General features: G+C 42.8%; 1 protein-coding gene across 1 annotated transcript in view; it reads right to left on the minus strand.

Moving 5' to 3' along the window:
- Positions 1–18,132, minus strand: part of LOC140736324 (uncharacterized) — a 134,035-nt gene that overhangs the window by 90,691 nt on the left and 25,212 nt on the right. The window contains exons 8-9 of the mRNA XM_073062329.1: positions 5,740–5,881; positions 4,510–4,680 (exon numbers count right to left, since the gene is read on the minus strand). Coding sequence (XP_072918430.1) covers positions 4,510–4,680; positions 5,740–5,881 — 313 coding nt within the window. The remainder of the gene's footprint in view (positions 1–4,509; positions 4,681–5,739; positions 5,882–18,132) is intronic.

The following is an 18,132-nucleotide window of genomic DNA, read 5'->3' on the forward strand; positions in this document are numbered from 1 at the left end:
GATGGACAGCTGGTGTCCAGCATGTGGAGATAAAAAGCAGACAGACACAGACAGACACACCACAGGACACTGAACGAGCTTTGTGCATCCAAAGGAAGGTGGGGTTTTGGAGGATCAATTTAGGGAAATCGATCAGTGGCTCACAGTGTGAAAAGGTACGACTGGTGGGGAATTATTTGTGTGTCCTCCCTTGCCTGGGTGATAGTTCCACCACTGAAGAATGGTCGTAAGTATTATGGTCATAGTCGATGACCACAACAGAACGTCAGAAGACAACAGGAAGATCGATGGCAACGGCATCACCTCTCATTGCCTCTCTCTCTCTGCAATGTTACTCAAATAACTACCTCAACCTGAACTGAACTGAACTCTTCACCATCGTAAGACTCTATCCATTTACCTCTAGGTTTGAAAGAGCCTGGTTATGGTTCCTATTTCCACATTTCTGTATATATATCTATATATTATTGCTAACCTTTTTCATATATTTGCATTCTATAGTACTGTATTGTGCAGTTACTAATAAAAACCCGGTCACCGGGTATGTGACAAAATTGGGGCCTTTGTTTGGGATTTGAACAAAAATTGTGTGGGCGCTGTTTGAATTGCTTGGGGTACGTTCCCTGATCTGATTTTGTTGTGGGGAAAACAAAAGGAAAGCAGCAGAAATGGATGTTATGGATTTTCTGGCAAGACCAGACCCTGCGGGCTTAAGGAAAGCTAAAAAGGATGAGTTGTGGGCAGTTGTTGAAGTCTTGAAACTCACAGAGGTCAAGAACGGGATGACAAAGGTAGAAATGCAATGGAAGATAGCTGCATATTATGTCTTGGTGAAGGAATTTGATGCGGAGGTGTTAGAGCACTTTCCTATAGGGAAAGGGGAGGTCCAAGTACATCTGGGACAGATGAGGCTAGAGCAGGCATGGGCAAACTACGGCCCGTGGGCCATATGCTTTTTAATCCGGCCCGCAGAACTTGATGAAATTATATTAATAAACCTTGTTAACACCTCAGATCCATCCTGAGAATCGCCACAACAAAACTAAATCCAGACTTTGATGCGCTGGCTAAAAAGGGAGACCAACAACACTGTTCCCACTGAAATTAAAAATAAGTTTCTTCGTTGTGTTATGTAAAAAATGCATTTGAAAATATTTTTTTCAATAAGCCTTACATGTTACATGTTATTTCTGTTAAGTGATGGACATGAGTAGTGCGCAGGTGCACGTACGTTCTCAAAATAAAAAATGCGCTCCAGATCAAATAACGCGCTCCGCATACTGGCGCGCTGTCACTGTTCTGTCAGTGACACTGGTCGTTGCTGAGTTTTGGCACAGGGGACAATTGAATAAGAAGGAGCCGGACAAGTAAACCTGCATCTCCTACCGTTTTTGAAATAAAGACAGTCAGGAGGAGAGTGATGGTGATAATATCTTGAAGGATAACAGAATTTTCAGTGCTTTAAAATAATAACTGTTACTATTAAGAAAAGCTGTATTTTATTCATTTAATTTTCAGTGTTTTAAAAGTCATTTCAATAAATAGCTAAATACCATGGGACTTCAAAGACAGATATTTTGTTGTAATGCATTTGTTCATTTTCAATTGAAATTAAAGCACATGTTTTCTACATATCCCATGATATTTTATTTTCTCTTATGAGGTGTATTACCAAAACACTCCGTCCATCTGCTCCTGGTCCGGCCCCCCTGTCAAATTTTAGAACCCTTTGTGGCCCACAAGTCAAAAAGTTTGCCCACCCCTGGGCTAGAGAGACTTAAGTTAGAGGCGGAAGAAGCAAAGAAACAGAGAAAAGAAGCAGAAAAACAGAGACAGTTCGAGAGGGAGAAATGGCAACGTGGGGATCACGTGGCAGACCGTGGGGAGAGGTTTAAGTTGGTACCTCCATTTGAGGAGACAGAAATTGACAGGTACTTCCTACATTTTGAAGAAGTGGCCTTGAATCAGAACTGGCAGAGAGATAAGTGGGCTGTGTTGTTACAAAGTGTACAAGTGAAAGGCTCAATGAGCGTATTCGGCATTGTCTACGGAAGATGCAGATGATTATGATGAAGCGAAAGATGCTATACTTAAGGCTTATGAGTTGGTGCCGGAGGCGTATCGACAAAAGTTCAGAGATTTAAGGAAGCATTGGAATCAAACTTTTGTGGAGTTTGCCTATGAGAAGTGTGTGTACTTTGATCATTGATGCGCTTCAGAAAAGGCGGATGAGGATTTTGGCCAACTGAGGGAGTTGATCTTAATCGAAGAATTTAAAAGTTGCATCCCTGACAACATACAGACATACCTGAAAGAGAAGGAGGGTAAGACCCTGTCAGAATCTGCTAAGTTAGCAGATGAGTACGCTTTAACCCACAAGGTAAAGTTTTCTCCAAGTAACAGCTACCAGAGGGGTAGTAGGGATAATAGAGAGAGCTAAGTCAGAAAGTAAGCCGGGGACTAACGAAAAAGGTAAGGAGGACGAGAAGCAGTCGGGAGGAAAGTTCCCTAGTTTAACGTGTTTTAATTGTGGGAAGACTGGTCACGTAGCGTCTGGGTGTTTTGCTCCAAAAAGAGATAAAGGAAAAGGAAAGGCGACAACCCCGACTGCCTGCATTGAGCCTGTTAATAGACCGCTAAGGAAGGAGGGGTCAGGCCGAGTTCAGGAAGGACGCGAGAGATTTATTTCAAATGGGTTTGTGTCTGTAAAGGAGGGGTCAACCCTGGTTCCAGTGAGAATCTGGAGAGACACTGGGTCATTAATCCCAACGAATGTGTTGGAATTCAGTGCTGAGACGGAGACTGGTGAAGTGAATGTGATGAAAAGGTATTGGAAAAGGGACTGAGGCTGTACCTTTGCATAAAATAATTCTGAAACATGACTTAGTATCTAGACCAGTCACAATAGGGGTGCAGTCTGAACTACAGATAGACAATGTGGATGTTTCACTCGGTAACGACCTTGCAGGTAGGGATGTATACTCAGCAGTTCAGCTAACGAGCAAGCTTGCGGCTGCTGAGGACCCGCCCATAAATTCCAAAGTTTACCCCGCCTGCGCAGTGACCAGAAGCATGTCAAAAAGGGCTGCTGATCCAAATATCGATTTATCCGAGACTTTCTTACCGTCCCTGTACGAACAGGATTTAGAGGAGAGTAAGGGGGACGAGGCAGATTTATCATTATCGAGGAAAGAATTTGTGGAGGAACAGAGCAAAGATGCGGAAATTGTGGCTTTAAAAGAGCTAGCTCTCTCTCAGGAGGGAATTAAGAATGAGCCAGTGGGATACATTAAAGATGGAGTATTAATGAGGAAGTGGAGACTGGCTACAGTGCCCGCAAATGAGGATTGGGTGATTGTACTCCGTGGTTCCGAAGGTTTATAGGGCTGAAATTTTGAATTTGGCCCACAAGGTGCCTTTAGGTGGACATTTTGGAATAAAGAAAACAGTACATAGGATTATGAGGAATTTTATTGGCCTAACATGAGGAGAGATATTGCCAATTATTGCAGAAGGTGTCACATGTGCCAGGTGGTGGGAAAGCCGAATCAGGCCACCCCAAGGGCACTCCTTCGACCGATACCTGCATTCAGTGAACCATTTTCCCGAGTCATAGTGGACTATGTCGGACCGTTACCGAAGACTGGTCGTCAGTATGTGCCGACCGTTATGTGTACTGCCTCTAGATTCCCGGAGGCTGTGCCTCTTGGGAGCATAAGAGCAAACATTGTGGTAAAGGCACTTGTCAAGATTTTCACCCTGATAGGTTTACCTAAGGAGATTCAATCGGATCAGGGGAGTAACTTCACGTCACGCACATTCCAGCAGATAGTTTCTGAGCTGGGAGCTAAACAAATTGTGTCCTCCGCATACCACCCAGAGTCTCACGGGGCTTTGGAGCGGTTTGACTCGACTTTGAAAACCATGATTTAAACCTACTGTCAGGAGAATGACAGGGATTGGGATGAGGGATTGCCACTATTGCTTTTCGCTGTGAGGGATACTATTCAGGAGTCACTGGGGTTCAGCCCATTTGAGCTCATTTTCAGCCTTAGGCCCAAGGGACTTCTGACCTTACTCAGAGAGCAGTGGTCTAACCTAACAGTGCGTGTCAGTGTGATAGACTATGTTCTGAAATTCCGCAAGAGGTTTAGTAAGATATGTGACCTTGCAAGGAAAAATTTACAAGACTCCCAAGTCAAAACGAAGCATTGGTATGATAAAAGAGCATGAGAACAGGTGTTGAAGTTGGTGATAAGGTCCTGGTTTTGTTTCCCTTAATGACCAACCCCCTCCAAGCGAGATTCCAGGGTCCATACGAGGTGATTAAGAAGATACATTATCAAAACTCCTGATAGATGAAAGGCTAATCAATTAGTTCACCATTGATTGTTCCTCTATAATTCAGACCAAAACAGACGAAGAAGCATACTTTGTAGTGATATAAAACAAAATGAAAAGGAGAGAAAAACAAGACAAGTTGTGAAATGATGTGTTTGCATCAGCGACGGACTGCACACACGTTCTGGTACTTTGGGAATGAGGTGAAGCCCACACCAGATGTAAGCTCCAGATTGGTAACGTTCGGCGGGGCTTGAAACCTGAACCTTTGTATCAGGATGGTAAAGAACAGGAAAAGCTCCATTCTGGCCAGGGTCTCCCCCGCACAGGCCCTGCGTCCTGCAAAACAGAGTGGCAAACAATGTCAATTTTCAAAAGCCAAAGTTATTCACCCTCACCCCAAGACAATGAACAGTAATATTTTATAATGGGAATACAAGGTATCTGACCTGAAAAATTAAATCTATTTCTTTCTTCACAGATGCTGCCTGGCTTGCTGTATGTTCTTTACTTTTTCTTTCAGTTTACATTTCCAACTAACTTGTGTTTTCCATCATTCTGGCCATAGTATTAATTCCTGTCTCCCCTATCCTTATTCGCCTCCCCTAGTCAGATTATCTGCCTCCCTCCCCATGTGTCTTTGTCACTCACTCAGCCAGCACCACCTTCATCTTTGTCATTTAGCTTCTCTTGATCTTCACCCTGTCATGGACATTCCCTTTGTCCCCCAAAGTCTTCCCAACTTCTCTGTAACTTCAACCATTGCTTCCCAAGTATTCCTAGTTCCACCAAAAGACAATAACAGGAAACGGTAACCTTGGTTACCATTCCCTCCACTGATGCTGACTGACCAGCTGAGTATTTCCACCATTCACTCTTTTTATTTCGTGATGTGATAGCATTAAGTGGGTAGTGAGCAGATCACCAGGATGCTTCCTGCGTGAAGTGCTCCATTTAAAGACAAGCTTGGTCTGTTTCCCCTGGAATGAGGCCATATAAAATCTGAGGTGTGTCTGTGGAGTGCATAACTATGAATCTACAATTACAGTTTATAAAACTGAGGGATATAGACAAGATCACTGCCTGAGAGAGTGGTAGAAGCAGAGGTGTTGATAGCATTTAAGTAGTGATAGGTGATCACTGAGATTATCTTGGCATAGAAGGTTACTGTCCAAGGGCAGGAATATGTGATGGGCACCCATCAGTATCAATTGATTACATCGAGTTATGGGCTGAATGGCCTGTTTCTACGCTGCATGACTCACTTTCCACCATCCACACCTGTCTGCTTTACTGTCTGAAACTGCTTATCCTTGACACTGCTGTTCCTTTGTTCAATGGGCCAACATCAGAGGGGAAATTCCACCAACATTAAATCCAGTAATTTAAACTTCTTACCCATAGAAAAAGGAGCAAAGGCATCTCTCTTCACAAACTTCCCATCAGCATCCAGAAAGTTGGAAGGGTTGAAGTCAAATGGGTTTTCCCATTGAGTTTTGTCATACAGCACTGAGGTTAGCAAAGGGATCACTGGTGTGCCCTAAGAATAGAATTTATAATTTACATTGTTATTCCTTTTGAGAATTATCACTGAAAAGTATTTTCACTGGAACAGAATTAACAAATGTAGCAGCTACTCCACACTTCCAGGTACATTGGTAGTTCTTAGATCTTCAATGTCCTTCACTCTGCCAAGGTCAGCTGTGTCACCATCTTCAGAGACATTGACCTCCATAATTCTCTCTCTGTCACTTTACACCTGACTCATCTTAAAACTGCTTCTAAAATCCTCATTCCTTGCTTCAGCTATGCCCCAATATCTTATTAAGTGAAAGTGGGTTTATTCCTGGCCCTCAATACCTCTGAGCAAGAAATATCCCCCTCAAATTTATTTTATTTGTTTAGAGACAGAGTGCGGAACAGGCCTTTCTGGCCCACTGAGCCACATCGCCCAAGGCTAATCTCATGACAATTTACAATGACCAATTAACCTACAAATCAATGTGTCTTTGGACTGTGGGCGGCAAGTGAACCCTCCCGTAGGAAACCCATGTACACATGGAAAGAGCATGCAAATCTTCTCATAGATCCTATTTAAATCTCTTACCCCACACAGTGGTAAGTTCAAAGTACAATGTCAATATTATTAAAATACATACATGTTCTCTTGAGATTCATTTTCTTGCAGACATTTACAGGAAAAAAAGTAATACAATTTTATGAAAATCTATACATAAACAAAGTCTAACAAACAACCAAACATGCAAAAGAAAACAAAACATGCAATTAGAAAAAATACTAAAAACTAAGTTTTACAGAGTCCATGAAAATGAGTCTATAGGTCATAGAATCAATTCTGAGTAATGGACACTGGTTCAGGAGCCTAATGGTTCAGGGTAACAGCTTCTCCTGAATCTGGTGGTGTGGAACTGAAGGCTTCTGAACCTCATATTCAAAAGGTAGTACTGAGATGAGTGCATAGCTTGGATGGTAGAGGTTCTTGATAATGCAAATTGCTTTCTTGTGTCAGCACTCCTTGTAAAGTGCTAAATGGTGAAGAGCAAGTTGCATATGATGATATAGGCTGTATCCACCACGTAAGGGTTTAAAATCTCAGTGTTACATCTTGAATGATAAAGTTATAGGAAAACTCTTTGGGATTCATTACTAACTTCTTAAATTTATTCTTTCACATGAATTAGGCTTCAGCTGAGGTCGAGATTATCATCACATCTATAACCAGTAGTAACGAGACCCCTACTTGCAGCAGTAACACAAGCACATAGAATTAGAGACATAACATAAAAAGCAAAATTATATAAGGAGGAACACAATTAGAACAAATAGTCCATTTGTGCAAGTTGCCCTCCATCTCTTGTCCACTGTACACATGCAAGTCCTTTCCAAAAAAATTGAACACTACATGAGCTTTTATAAGACCATAAGAGATATAGTCCGTGAGCCAGGACCCCAAATTTGGGCCACTGGTACCATCTGGGGGGGAATAATTCTTATAGTGATTTTTGGCAAGGTATACACTCATAGTGTTAGAAAATACGTGATAGCATTGCAGCAGTGGTAGCTGCTTCAAATCATTCTTAGACCATGTGAACGACAGAGCCGGTGACTTGAACCAACAGAAGTTGAACAATCTGGTAAGCTGGTAAGGAAGGCGGGCTCTGTCGTGGGCAAAGTACTGGAGAGTTTAACATCGGTAGCTGAGCAAAGGGCGCTGAGTAGGCTACGGTCAATTATGGATAACTCTGAACATCCTCTACATAGCACCATCCAGAGACAGAGAAGCAGTTTCAGTGACAGGTTACTATCGATGCAATGCTCCTCAGACAGGATGAAGAGGTCAATACTCCCCAATGCCATTAGGCTTTACAATTCTACCGCCAGGACTTAAGAACTTTTTAAAAGCTATTATTAATGCTTTTTGAGATAGTGATTTAGATGCATATCATATTTTTTACTGAGTTAAGTATTGTATGTAATTAGTTTTGCTACAACAAGTGTATGGGACATTGGAAAAAAGTTGAATTTCCCCATGGGGATGAATAAAGTATCTATCTATCTATCTATCTATCTATCTGCTGTGAAGTCCACTCTTAGCTGAGCTGATAACCCTGTGGACAGGCTTTCTGAAACACCTCCATCACCACAATGGAGAGCTATCCACATTCTGGATATCATGCATTGACATGGTAGAGAACGTAGTACTTGGGCTTCTGCGCACCTCTCGTGAGGGGGACTGGGAGTTGCACCTCCATGCTATAAGAACCATGATCCCATGGTGCTTTGCCTATGATAAGATGAATTATGCCAGGTACCTGTCCCCTTATTTTGCTCAGATGATGAACCTCCCAGAGAAGAATCCTTCTCTGTATGAGGCCTTCAAGACAGGCCAATTCTCAGTGCAGCTGTCAAGTAACAACCCCTTTGGGCAGATCCCTGTGGACCAGGCTATTGAAGCCACAGTGAACAAAGACACACAGACTCCTGGAGGCACATCACGGTTCAGCCTGAATGCTGGAGCTAACGAGCGTTACTACACAACAGCTGAGCACTGCAGTGCATTCCTGGGACAGTTAAGGGAGATGGTGCAAGGCAACAAATCAGAGCTTTGTCTTGCGGAACTACAGCGGCCAAGAATCCAGAAAGATGAGGAAGCAGTTTCAGCAGTGGATAGCCTCATAACATGAATAGGTCAACCCACTTGCAGAGAAGCAGGACCTCATTAGCATCTCTACGGCAAAGGCAGCCCCCAAGGACATTGCCTCCGACCTGATGAAGGCATATGAGATTGGTGAGCAATGCTATGTAACCTTCAAGGATGAGAGGCTAGAGGAAGACCCATCAGCAAAGAAATTCCATGACCCAATGAAAACCAACAAGCTGAAAACATTCAGTGATGTGTGTGAGAGAGAAGTGAAATCAAATGGGAGGGCGATCATCTTGAAAGCAGACAGGTCTTTGTTTGGACGCATCATAGTGATGGCACAAGGGCGCAGTCTACATATGGAGGATATCCTTTCTTATCCCCTTGGACCATTGCCCTGGGCCCTGTCCACACCAGAAGGATCGCTGAGGAAGACAAATAAAGCTACTTTAGCCACAACCTTGCAGAAAAATTTAGCAGTAGAAGAGCAACTCCCAGGAAATTTGGCTACAGTGGTTGATGGAATGAACTTGGTCCAAAGAATGAAAGGTGATCAAGTTACTTTCAGAGATGTTGCCACAACAGTTATGGCTCTGAGGGAAGACAGTCAGAGTAGCAGAATAGAGGTTGTGTTCGACACATACAAGGAGAACTCTATCAAGAATAGTGGAAGATCTCTATGGGGTGAAGAGACTGGTCATGACTTGCAAAGTATCACAGACACATAGATAGTGAGGCAGTGGAGGAGCTTCCTGACCAAAGTCAGTAACAAAAATAGTCTTATTAGCTTCATAGTCCATGAATGGAGGAAGGCGGAGTACAGAGCAAAGCTACAGGAGAAGATTCTATATGCAACTGCGAATGACAAATGTTAACAGAATCACATCTCAAGACAGTGAGGTGTCAACTCTTCAGTGTCAACAAGAAGAAGCAGATGGCTGCCCATGCCACAAGAGAGGGATTCCAATCTGTAGTGATTTGCTCAGAAGACACAGATGTCTTTATTATGTCTTAGCATTTTGTGACAAGATTGAGGCCCCATTGTTCCAGAAGTGTGGCACTAGAGCCCATACAAGGCTTGTAGACGTCAGGAAGGTTGCTGCCTCTGTTGGCATAGAGGTTTGTAGGGCTCACATCGGGTTGCGCGCTGCCCTAAAACTTCTGACCAGCAACAGGGAAACTCAGGACACATTCTTAGAGTTGGATCAGGAATGGGACCTCTCCCCAGAACTGATGGACAAACTGGAGGCATTTAAATGTCTCCAGTATACCCCAAAAGCATTGACCACCAAGTCAATGAGCTCAGGTATCTCCTTTCCTGTGCCAAAAAAGATGAAATTGACAGTCATCAACTCCCACCATGCAAGGACTGCTTAACAAAACATGCATAGCGAGCCAACTACCAGGCTGGTATAGAAACATAGAAAATAGGTGCAGGAGTAGGCCATTCGGCCCTTCAAGCCTGCATCGCCATTCAGTATGATCATGGCTGATCATCCAACTCAGAACCCTGTACCTGCTTTCTCTCCATACCCCCCGATCCCTTTAGCCACAAGGGCCATATCTAACTTCTTAAATATAGCCAATGAACCGACCTCAACTGTTTCCTGTGGCAGAGAATTTCACAGATTCACCACTCTCTGTGTGAAGAAGTTTTTCCTCATCTCGGTCCTAAAAGGCTTCCCCTTTATCCTTAAACTGTGACCCCTCATTCTGGACTTCCCCAACATCGGAAACAATCTTCCTGCATCTAGCCTGTCCAATCCCTTTAGAATTTTATACGTTTCAATAAGAACCCCCCTCAATCTTCTAAATTCCAGTGAGTATAAGCCTAGTCGATCCAGTCTTTCTTCATATGAAAGTCCTGCCATCCCAGGAATCAATCTGGTGAACCTTCTCTGTACTCCCTCTATGGCAAGAATGTCTTTCCTCAGATTAGGGGACCAAAACTGCACACAATACTCTAGGTGCGGTCTCACCAAGGCCTTGTACAACTGCAGTAGAACCTCCCTGCTCCTGTACTTGAATCCTTTTGTTATGAATGCCAACATACCATTTGCCTTTTTCACTGCCTGCTGTACCTGCATGCCCACCTTCAATGACTGATGTACAATGACACCCAGGTCTCGTTGCACCTCCCCTTTTCCTAATCGGCCACCATTCAGATAACAATCTGTTTTCCTGTTCTTGCAACCAAAGTGGATAACCTCACTTTTATCCACATTAAATTGCATCTGCCATGAATTTGCCCACTCACCTAACCTATCTAAGTCACCCTGCATCCTTTTAGCATCCTCCTCACAGCTAACACCACTGCCCAGCTTCGTGTCATCCGCAAACTTGGAGATGCTGCATTTAATTCCCTCATCTAAATCATTAATATATATTGTAAATAACTGGGGTCCCAGCACTGAGCCTTGCGGTACCCCACTAGTCACTGCCTGCCATTCTGAAAAGGTCTCATTTATTCCCAGTCTTTGCTTCCTGTTTGCCAACCAATTTTCTATCCACATCAATACCATACCCCCAATACCGTGTGCTTTAAGTTTGCACACTAATCTCCTGTGTGGGACCTTGTAAAAAGCCTTTTGAAAATCCAAATATACTACATCCACTGGCTCTCCCCTATCCACTCTACTAGTTACATCTTCAAAAAATTCTATAATATTCGTCAGACATGATTTTCCTTTCACAAATCCATGCTGACTTTGTCCGATGATTTCACCGCTTTCCAAATGTGCTGTTATCACATCTTTGATAACCGACTCTAGCATGTTCCCACCACCGATGTCAGGCTAACCGGTCTATAATTCCCTGGTTTTTCTCTCCCTCCTTTTTTAAAAAGTGGGGTTACATTAGCCACCCTCCAATCTTCAGGAACTAATCCAGAATCTAAGGAGTTTAAAAAATTATCACTAATGCATCCACTATTTCTTGGGCTACTTCCTTAAGCACTCTGGGATGCAGACCATCTGGCCCTGGGGATTTATCTGCCTTTAATCTCTTCAATTTACCTAACACCACTTCCCTACTAACATGTATATGAAGAAGATGTTTGGAGAAGGACCCACAAGTGCCAAGCCCTGTTGGCAGAGGATGGAAGATGGAGAGAGAAGAGGAAGCTGAACAGTTGGATGGAAGGCCAGCCAGCACCCGATGCCATCCTGGATCTACTGGCCTGTAACTATCCAAAAAATGTTCACTCCCAACTTGTATGTGTGTTACTACTGGCCTCATGTACGGACATGTGTAGGCCGGCAGACTGTGAGAACCAGGCATCCACCTCAGAGAGTGTGGAAAGTTCAGATGAAGACATGGAAGACTTGGAAAATTATTATGATTATTAATAGGTTATTAAAATAAGGAAAACAAAGTATGGAAATAAGTATTTGATTAAATATATTCATTTTACAACCAAATGGGGCCTAGGTTATGGCTGTGTGGAACCCCACATTTGAATGATTGTACTGTAATTCTATATGCTATGATAAAAGCTTAAGATTGTTTTGATTTGATACAACAATATAGAAAATATCATGACATTGATAAAACTCCAGAAATCTCTCCAAATGAGGTTTTTTACCTTTTTGGGGATGGGGTAACATTTTCTGCTATACTGATGTTCATATGGAATATATACAAAAAGTGATTACTTATTTGAAGTAATAAAGCTACCACTGGTGCAATACTATCACATATCTTCTAACTCTAGAGATGTATACCTTGTCAAAAATCACTATGAGCATTATTCCCCTCAGATGGTACCAACCAACCCTACTGGCTCATGGACTAATAGGAGCAGAATTAGGCCATTTGGCCCATTGAGTTTGCTCTCCCATTTCACCATGTCTGATCCAATTTTCTTCTCAGCCCCATGCCCTGACCAATCAAAAATCTATCAACCTCTGTCTTAAATGTACATAAATTCTTGGCCTCCACAGCATAGAATTAACAGATTAATCACTCTCTGGCTAAAGAAATTCATCCTCCTCTCCATTCTAAAATGACACTCCTCTATTCTGAGTCAGTGTCCTCCGGTTTTAGACTCTCCCACCAAAGTAAACATCCTCTCCATATCTGCTCTATCAAGGCCTTTCACCATTCAACAGGTTTCTTTTTTTTTTGTAATTTATTTATTTATTGAAGTTCATCATCAAACATCTCCATAAGATGTATTTCAGACATTGTACATATATATCATATAATCATATATATCACAAATCTCCACAAAGTATTTATCTGAGGTATACACTTATAGAAAAGAGTGGAAAGAAAGAACAAGCAAAAGGAAAAACCTATGTACAAGTAGGGAGTGATCTTTTTGTTTACAACAGATTCATTGATTTGTGAGAATAAAATCAGGCCTATGAGGCATTATGTAGTTAAACCATTTTTCCCAGTATGAATCAAATTGTTCCAGCTTATGATTAACAGATGTTGTTATCTTCTCCATTTTGTAAATGTCCAATGTAATTTCCATCAATGAGGTCATCGCTCATTCTTCTGAATTCTATTGAATACAGGCTCAGAGCCATTAAATGCTTTTCATATGACTAGTATTCAAACTTGGAATTAATTTTGTGCTCACCCTTTGAACTGTGTCCAGTTTCAGCTAATCCTTTCTAAGAAAAGGGGCCAAAACTTGCTGACAACACTCCAAGTGAGGCCTCACCAGAACTTTATAAAGTTTCAACATTACAGCCTCGTTTTAATATTCCAGTCGTCTTGAAATTGAATTGAATTGACTTTATTACTAACATCCTTCATATACATGAGGAGTAAAAATCTTTACGTTATGTCCTCGTCTAAGTGTGCAATGTGTAATTTATAGTGATTTATAATAAATATTACGTACAACAGGACAGTCAATATAACATAAAAATACAGTAGCATCAGCATGAATTAATCAGTCTGATGGCCTGGTGGAAGAAGCTGTCCTGGAGCCTGTTGGTCTTTGCTTTTATGCTGCAGAACCATTTCCTGGATGGTAGCATCTAGAACAGTTTGTGGTTGGGGTGAGTCAGGTCTTTGATAATCCTTCAGGCCCTTTTTACACACTTGTCTTTGTAAATGCCCTGAATAGTGAGAAGTTCACATCTACAGATGGGCTGGGCTGTCCGCACCACTCTCTGCAGAGTCCTGCGATCGAGGGAAGTACAGTTCTCATACCAGGCAGTGATGCAGCCAGTCAGGATGCTCTCAATTGTGTCCCTGTAGAAAGTTCTTAGGATTTGGGGGCCCGTACCAAACTTCTTAAACCATCTGAGGTGAAAGAGGCACTGTTATGCCTTTTTTCACCACACAGCCGGTCATCTTCAGACCATGTGAAATCCTTGGTGATGTTTATGCCGAGGAACTTAAAGCTGTTCACCCTCTCAACCCCAGACCCATTGATGTCAATAGGGATTAGTCTGTCTCCATTCCTCCTGCAGTTCACAACCAGCTCCTTAGTTTTTGCGACACAGAGGGAGAAGTTGTTTACTTGACACCACTGTGTCAGGGTGATGACTTCTTCTCTGTCAGCTGCCTCGTTATTATTGTAGATAAGGTCAATCAGTGTGGTGTTGTCAGCAAATTGAATTAACAGACTGCAGCTGTGGGTGGTGACACAAATTAATGCTAGCTTTGCATTTGCCTTCCTCACCACAGCCTCAACCTGGAAATTAACCTTTAGGGAATTCTGCACAAGGACTATCAAGGCCCTTTGCACCTCAGTTGTTTGTATTTTCTCTCCATTTAGAAAATAGTCAGCCCTTTCATTTCTTCAACCAAAGTGCAAGATCATACACTTCTAGATACAGTGTTCCTTCTACTATTTCTTTGCCCATTCTCCTAATCCACATCCTTCTGTAGTCTCTCTACTTCCTCAAAACTACCTGCTCCTCCACCCATCTTCATATTATCTGCAAAATTTGCAAAATGCCATCAATTCCATCATACAAAACATTAATATACAGTGCATATAAAAAGTATTCACCCTCCCTAGAAGTTTTCATGTTTTATTGTTTTATAGCATTGAATCACAGTGGATTAATTTGGATTTTTGACATCAATCAACAGAAAAGTGAAAACAGATCTCGCCAAAGTGATCTAAATTAATTACAAATATAAAACTCAAAATAATTGATTGCATAAGTATTCGCCCCCCCTTTTAATATGACACACCAAATCATCACAGATGCAGCCAATTGGTTTTAGAAGTTACATAATTAGTTAAATGGAGATCACCTGTGTGCAGTCAAGGTGCTTCAATTGATTGTAGGAAAAACACACACACACAAAATGCTGGTGGAACACAGCAGGCCAGGCAGCATCTATAAGGAGAAGCACTGTCGACGTTTCGAGCTGAGACCCTTCATCAGGACTAACTGAAAGGAAAGATAGTAAGAGATTTTAAAGTAGTGGGGGGAGGGGGAAATGCGAAATGATAGGAGAAGACCGGAGGGGTTGGGATGAAGCTAAGAGCTGGAAAGGTGATTGGCGAAAGTGATACCGAGCTGGAGAAGGGAAAGGGTCATGGGACGGGAGGCCTCAGGAGAAAGAAAGGAGCGGGGAGAAAGCACCAGATGGAGATGGAGAACAGGCAAACAACTAAATATGTCAGGGATGGGGTAAGAAGGGGAGGAGGGGCATTAATGGAAGTTAGAGAAGTCAATGTTCATGCCATCAGGTTGGAGGCTACCCAGCCGGTATGTAAGGTGTTGTTCCTCCAACCTGAGTGTGGCTTCATCTTGACAGTAGAGGAGGCCATGTATAGACATATCAGAATGGGAATGGGATGTGGAATTAAAATGTGTGGCCACTGGGAGATCCTGCTTTCTCTGGCGAACAGAGTGTAGGTGTTAAGCGAAACGGTCTCCCAGTCTGCGTCGGGTCTCACCAATATATAAAAGGCCACACCGGGAGCACCGGATGCAGTATATCACACCAGCCGACTCACAGGTGAAGTGTCGCCTGACCTGGAAGGACTGTCTGGGGTCCTGAATGGTGGTGAGGGAGGAAGTGTAAGGGCAGGTGTAGCACTTGTTCCGCTTACAAGGATAAGTGCCAGGAGGGAGATCAATGGGAAGGGATGGGGGGGGGACTAGTGGACAAGGGATTTGCGTAGGGAGCGATCCCTGCAGAAAGCAGAAGTGGGGGAGGGAAAGATGTGCTTGGTAGTGGGATCCCGTTGAAGGTGGCGGAAGTTATGGAGAATTATACGTTGGACCTGGAGGCTGGTGGGGTGGTAGGTGAGGACAAGGGGAACCATATCCCGAGTGGGGTGGTGGGCGGATGGAATGAGAGCAGATGGTGCTTCCCCCCACCCACTTTCTTTCTCCCAAGGCCTCCCATCCCATGATCCTTTCCCTTCTCCAGCTTGGTATCATTTTCGGCAATCTCCTTTCCAGCTCTTAGCTTCACCCCACCCCCTCAGGTCTTCTCCTATCATTTCGCATTTCCCCCTCCCCCCACTACTTTCAAATCTCTTACTATCTTTCCTTTCAGTTAGTCCTGACGAAGGGTCTTGGCCCGAAACGTCGACAATGCTTCTCCTTATAGATGCTGCCTGGCCTGCTGTGTTCCACCAGCATTTTGTGTGTGTTGCTTGAATTTCCAGCATCTGCAGATTTCCTCGTAGGAAAAATACATCTGTGTCTGGAAGGTTCAACTCTGGTGAGTCAGTATCCTGGCAGAAACTACACCGCAAAGACAAAGGAACACTCCAAGCAACTTTAAGAAAAAGTTTTTATCAGGAGATAGATACAAGAAAATTTCCAAGTCACTGACAATCCCTTGGAGTACAGTTAAGTCAATCATCAAAAATGGAAAGAAAATGGCACAACTGTAAATCTTCTGAGAGCTGAGAAGTGAACTGAGTGACCAGGAAAGAGGAGATGAGTGAGGGATGTCACCAAGAGACCTATGACCACTCTGGAGTTAGAAGCTTCAATGGCTGAGATGGGAGAGACTGAAACAACTGTGACCTGAGTGCTTCACCAGTCGCAGCCTTACGGGAGAGTGGCAAAGAGAAAGCCACTGCTGAAAAAACTCACATGAAATCTTGGCTAGACTTTGCCAGAAGGCATAGGGAAGACTCTGATGTCATCTGGAAGAAGGTTCTATGGTGTGATGAAACCAGAATCAAGCATTTTGGCCATCAGACTAAATGCTATATTTGCCATAACCAAACACCGCACATAATCAAAAACACGCCATCCCCACCATGAAGCATAATGGTGGTTGCATCATGCCGTAGGAATGTTTCACTGCAGCAGTGAGGTAGAGGGTAAAATGAATGTAGCCAACTACAGGGAAATCCTGGAAGAAAACCTGACGCAGTCTGCAAGAGAACTGTGATTTGGGAGAAGATTTGTTTTCCGGCAAGACAATGAGCCCAAGCTTAAAACCAAAGCTATACAGGAATGGCTTAATGTCAACAAAGTTAATGTCCTGGAGTGGCCAAGTCAGAGTCCAGACCTCAAGCCAACTGAGGATTTGCGGCTGAACTTGAAAGCAGCTGTTCACTCATGATCCCCATGCAATCTGACAGAGCTTGAGCAGTTTCCAAAGAAGAATGGGGAAAATTGCAGTGACCAGATGTGCAAGCTGATAAAGACCTATATACAGGTTCAAGGCTGTAATTGCTGCCAAAGGTGCATCTACTAATTACTGACTTGAAGGGGGTGAATAACTGTGCAATAAAATATTTGTGTTTTATAGTTGTAACTAATTTAGAGCACTTTGTAGAGAGCTGCTTTTACTTTGGCATGAAAGATTCTTTTTCAGTTGATCAGTGTCAAAGATCCAAATTAAATCCATTGTGGCTCAATGTTGTAAACCAATAAGACATAAAGACTTCTGGTGGGGGTTGGGAGTGAATGTTTTTTATAGGCACTGTATAACATAAAAATAATCAATCCTTACATAGGCCCCTGTGGAACACGATAAGTCGTTGGCAGCCACACAGAAAGGCCCCCTTTATTCCCACTCTTTACCTCCTGCCAATCAGCCATTGCTTTATCCATGCTAAAACTTTCCTTGTAATAACATGGGCTCATAGCTTGTTAAGCAGCCTCATGTATGTCACAGACCTTCTGAAAATCCAACATCAACCAATTCTACTTTGTCTATCCTGCTTGTTATTTCTTCAAAGGTTTCCAACAGTTTTATCATGTGCCTCCAAATACCTGAGAACTCATCCTTAACAAATGACCAACATCCTCCCAACCACTGAGGTCAGACTAAATGGTCTATAGCTTTCTTTCTTCCGCCTCTTTCCATTCTTGAAGAGTGAAAGGACATTTGTAATTTTCCAGACTTTATGAACCATTACAGAATCGAGTGATTCTTGAAAGATGATTACTAAAGCCTTCACAATCTCTTCAGCCAGACTTTCAGAAGTGATGTACACCATCTAGTCCAGGTGACTTACCTAACTTCAGATCTTTCAGTTTCCCAAGAACCTTCTCTCTAGTTATGGTAACTTCACACACTCCATGCCCCCTGACAGCAGAAACTTCCATCAGACTGCTATTGCCTTCCACAGTGAAGACTGATGCAAAATCCTTTTTCAAGTTATCCATCACTTTATTGTTCCCCCTTACTACCTCTCCAACATCGTTTTCCAGCAGTTGTATATCCACTCT

Source organism: Hemitrygon akajei, chromosome 11, assembly GCF_048418815.1.
Source record: "Hemitrygon akajei chromosome 11, sHemAka1.3, whole genome shotgun sequence".
Classification (NCBI taxonomy): domain Eukaryota; kingdom Metazoa; phylum Chordata; class Chondrichthyes; order Myliobatiformes; family Dasyatidae; genus Hemitrygon; species Hemitrygon akajei.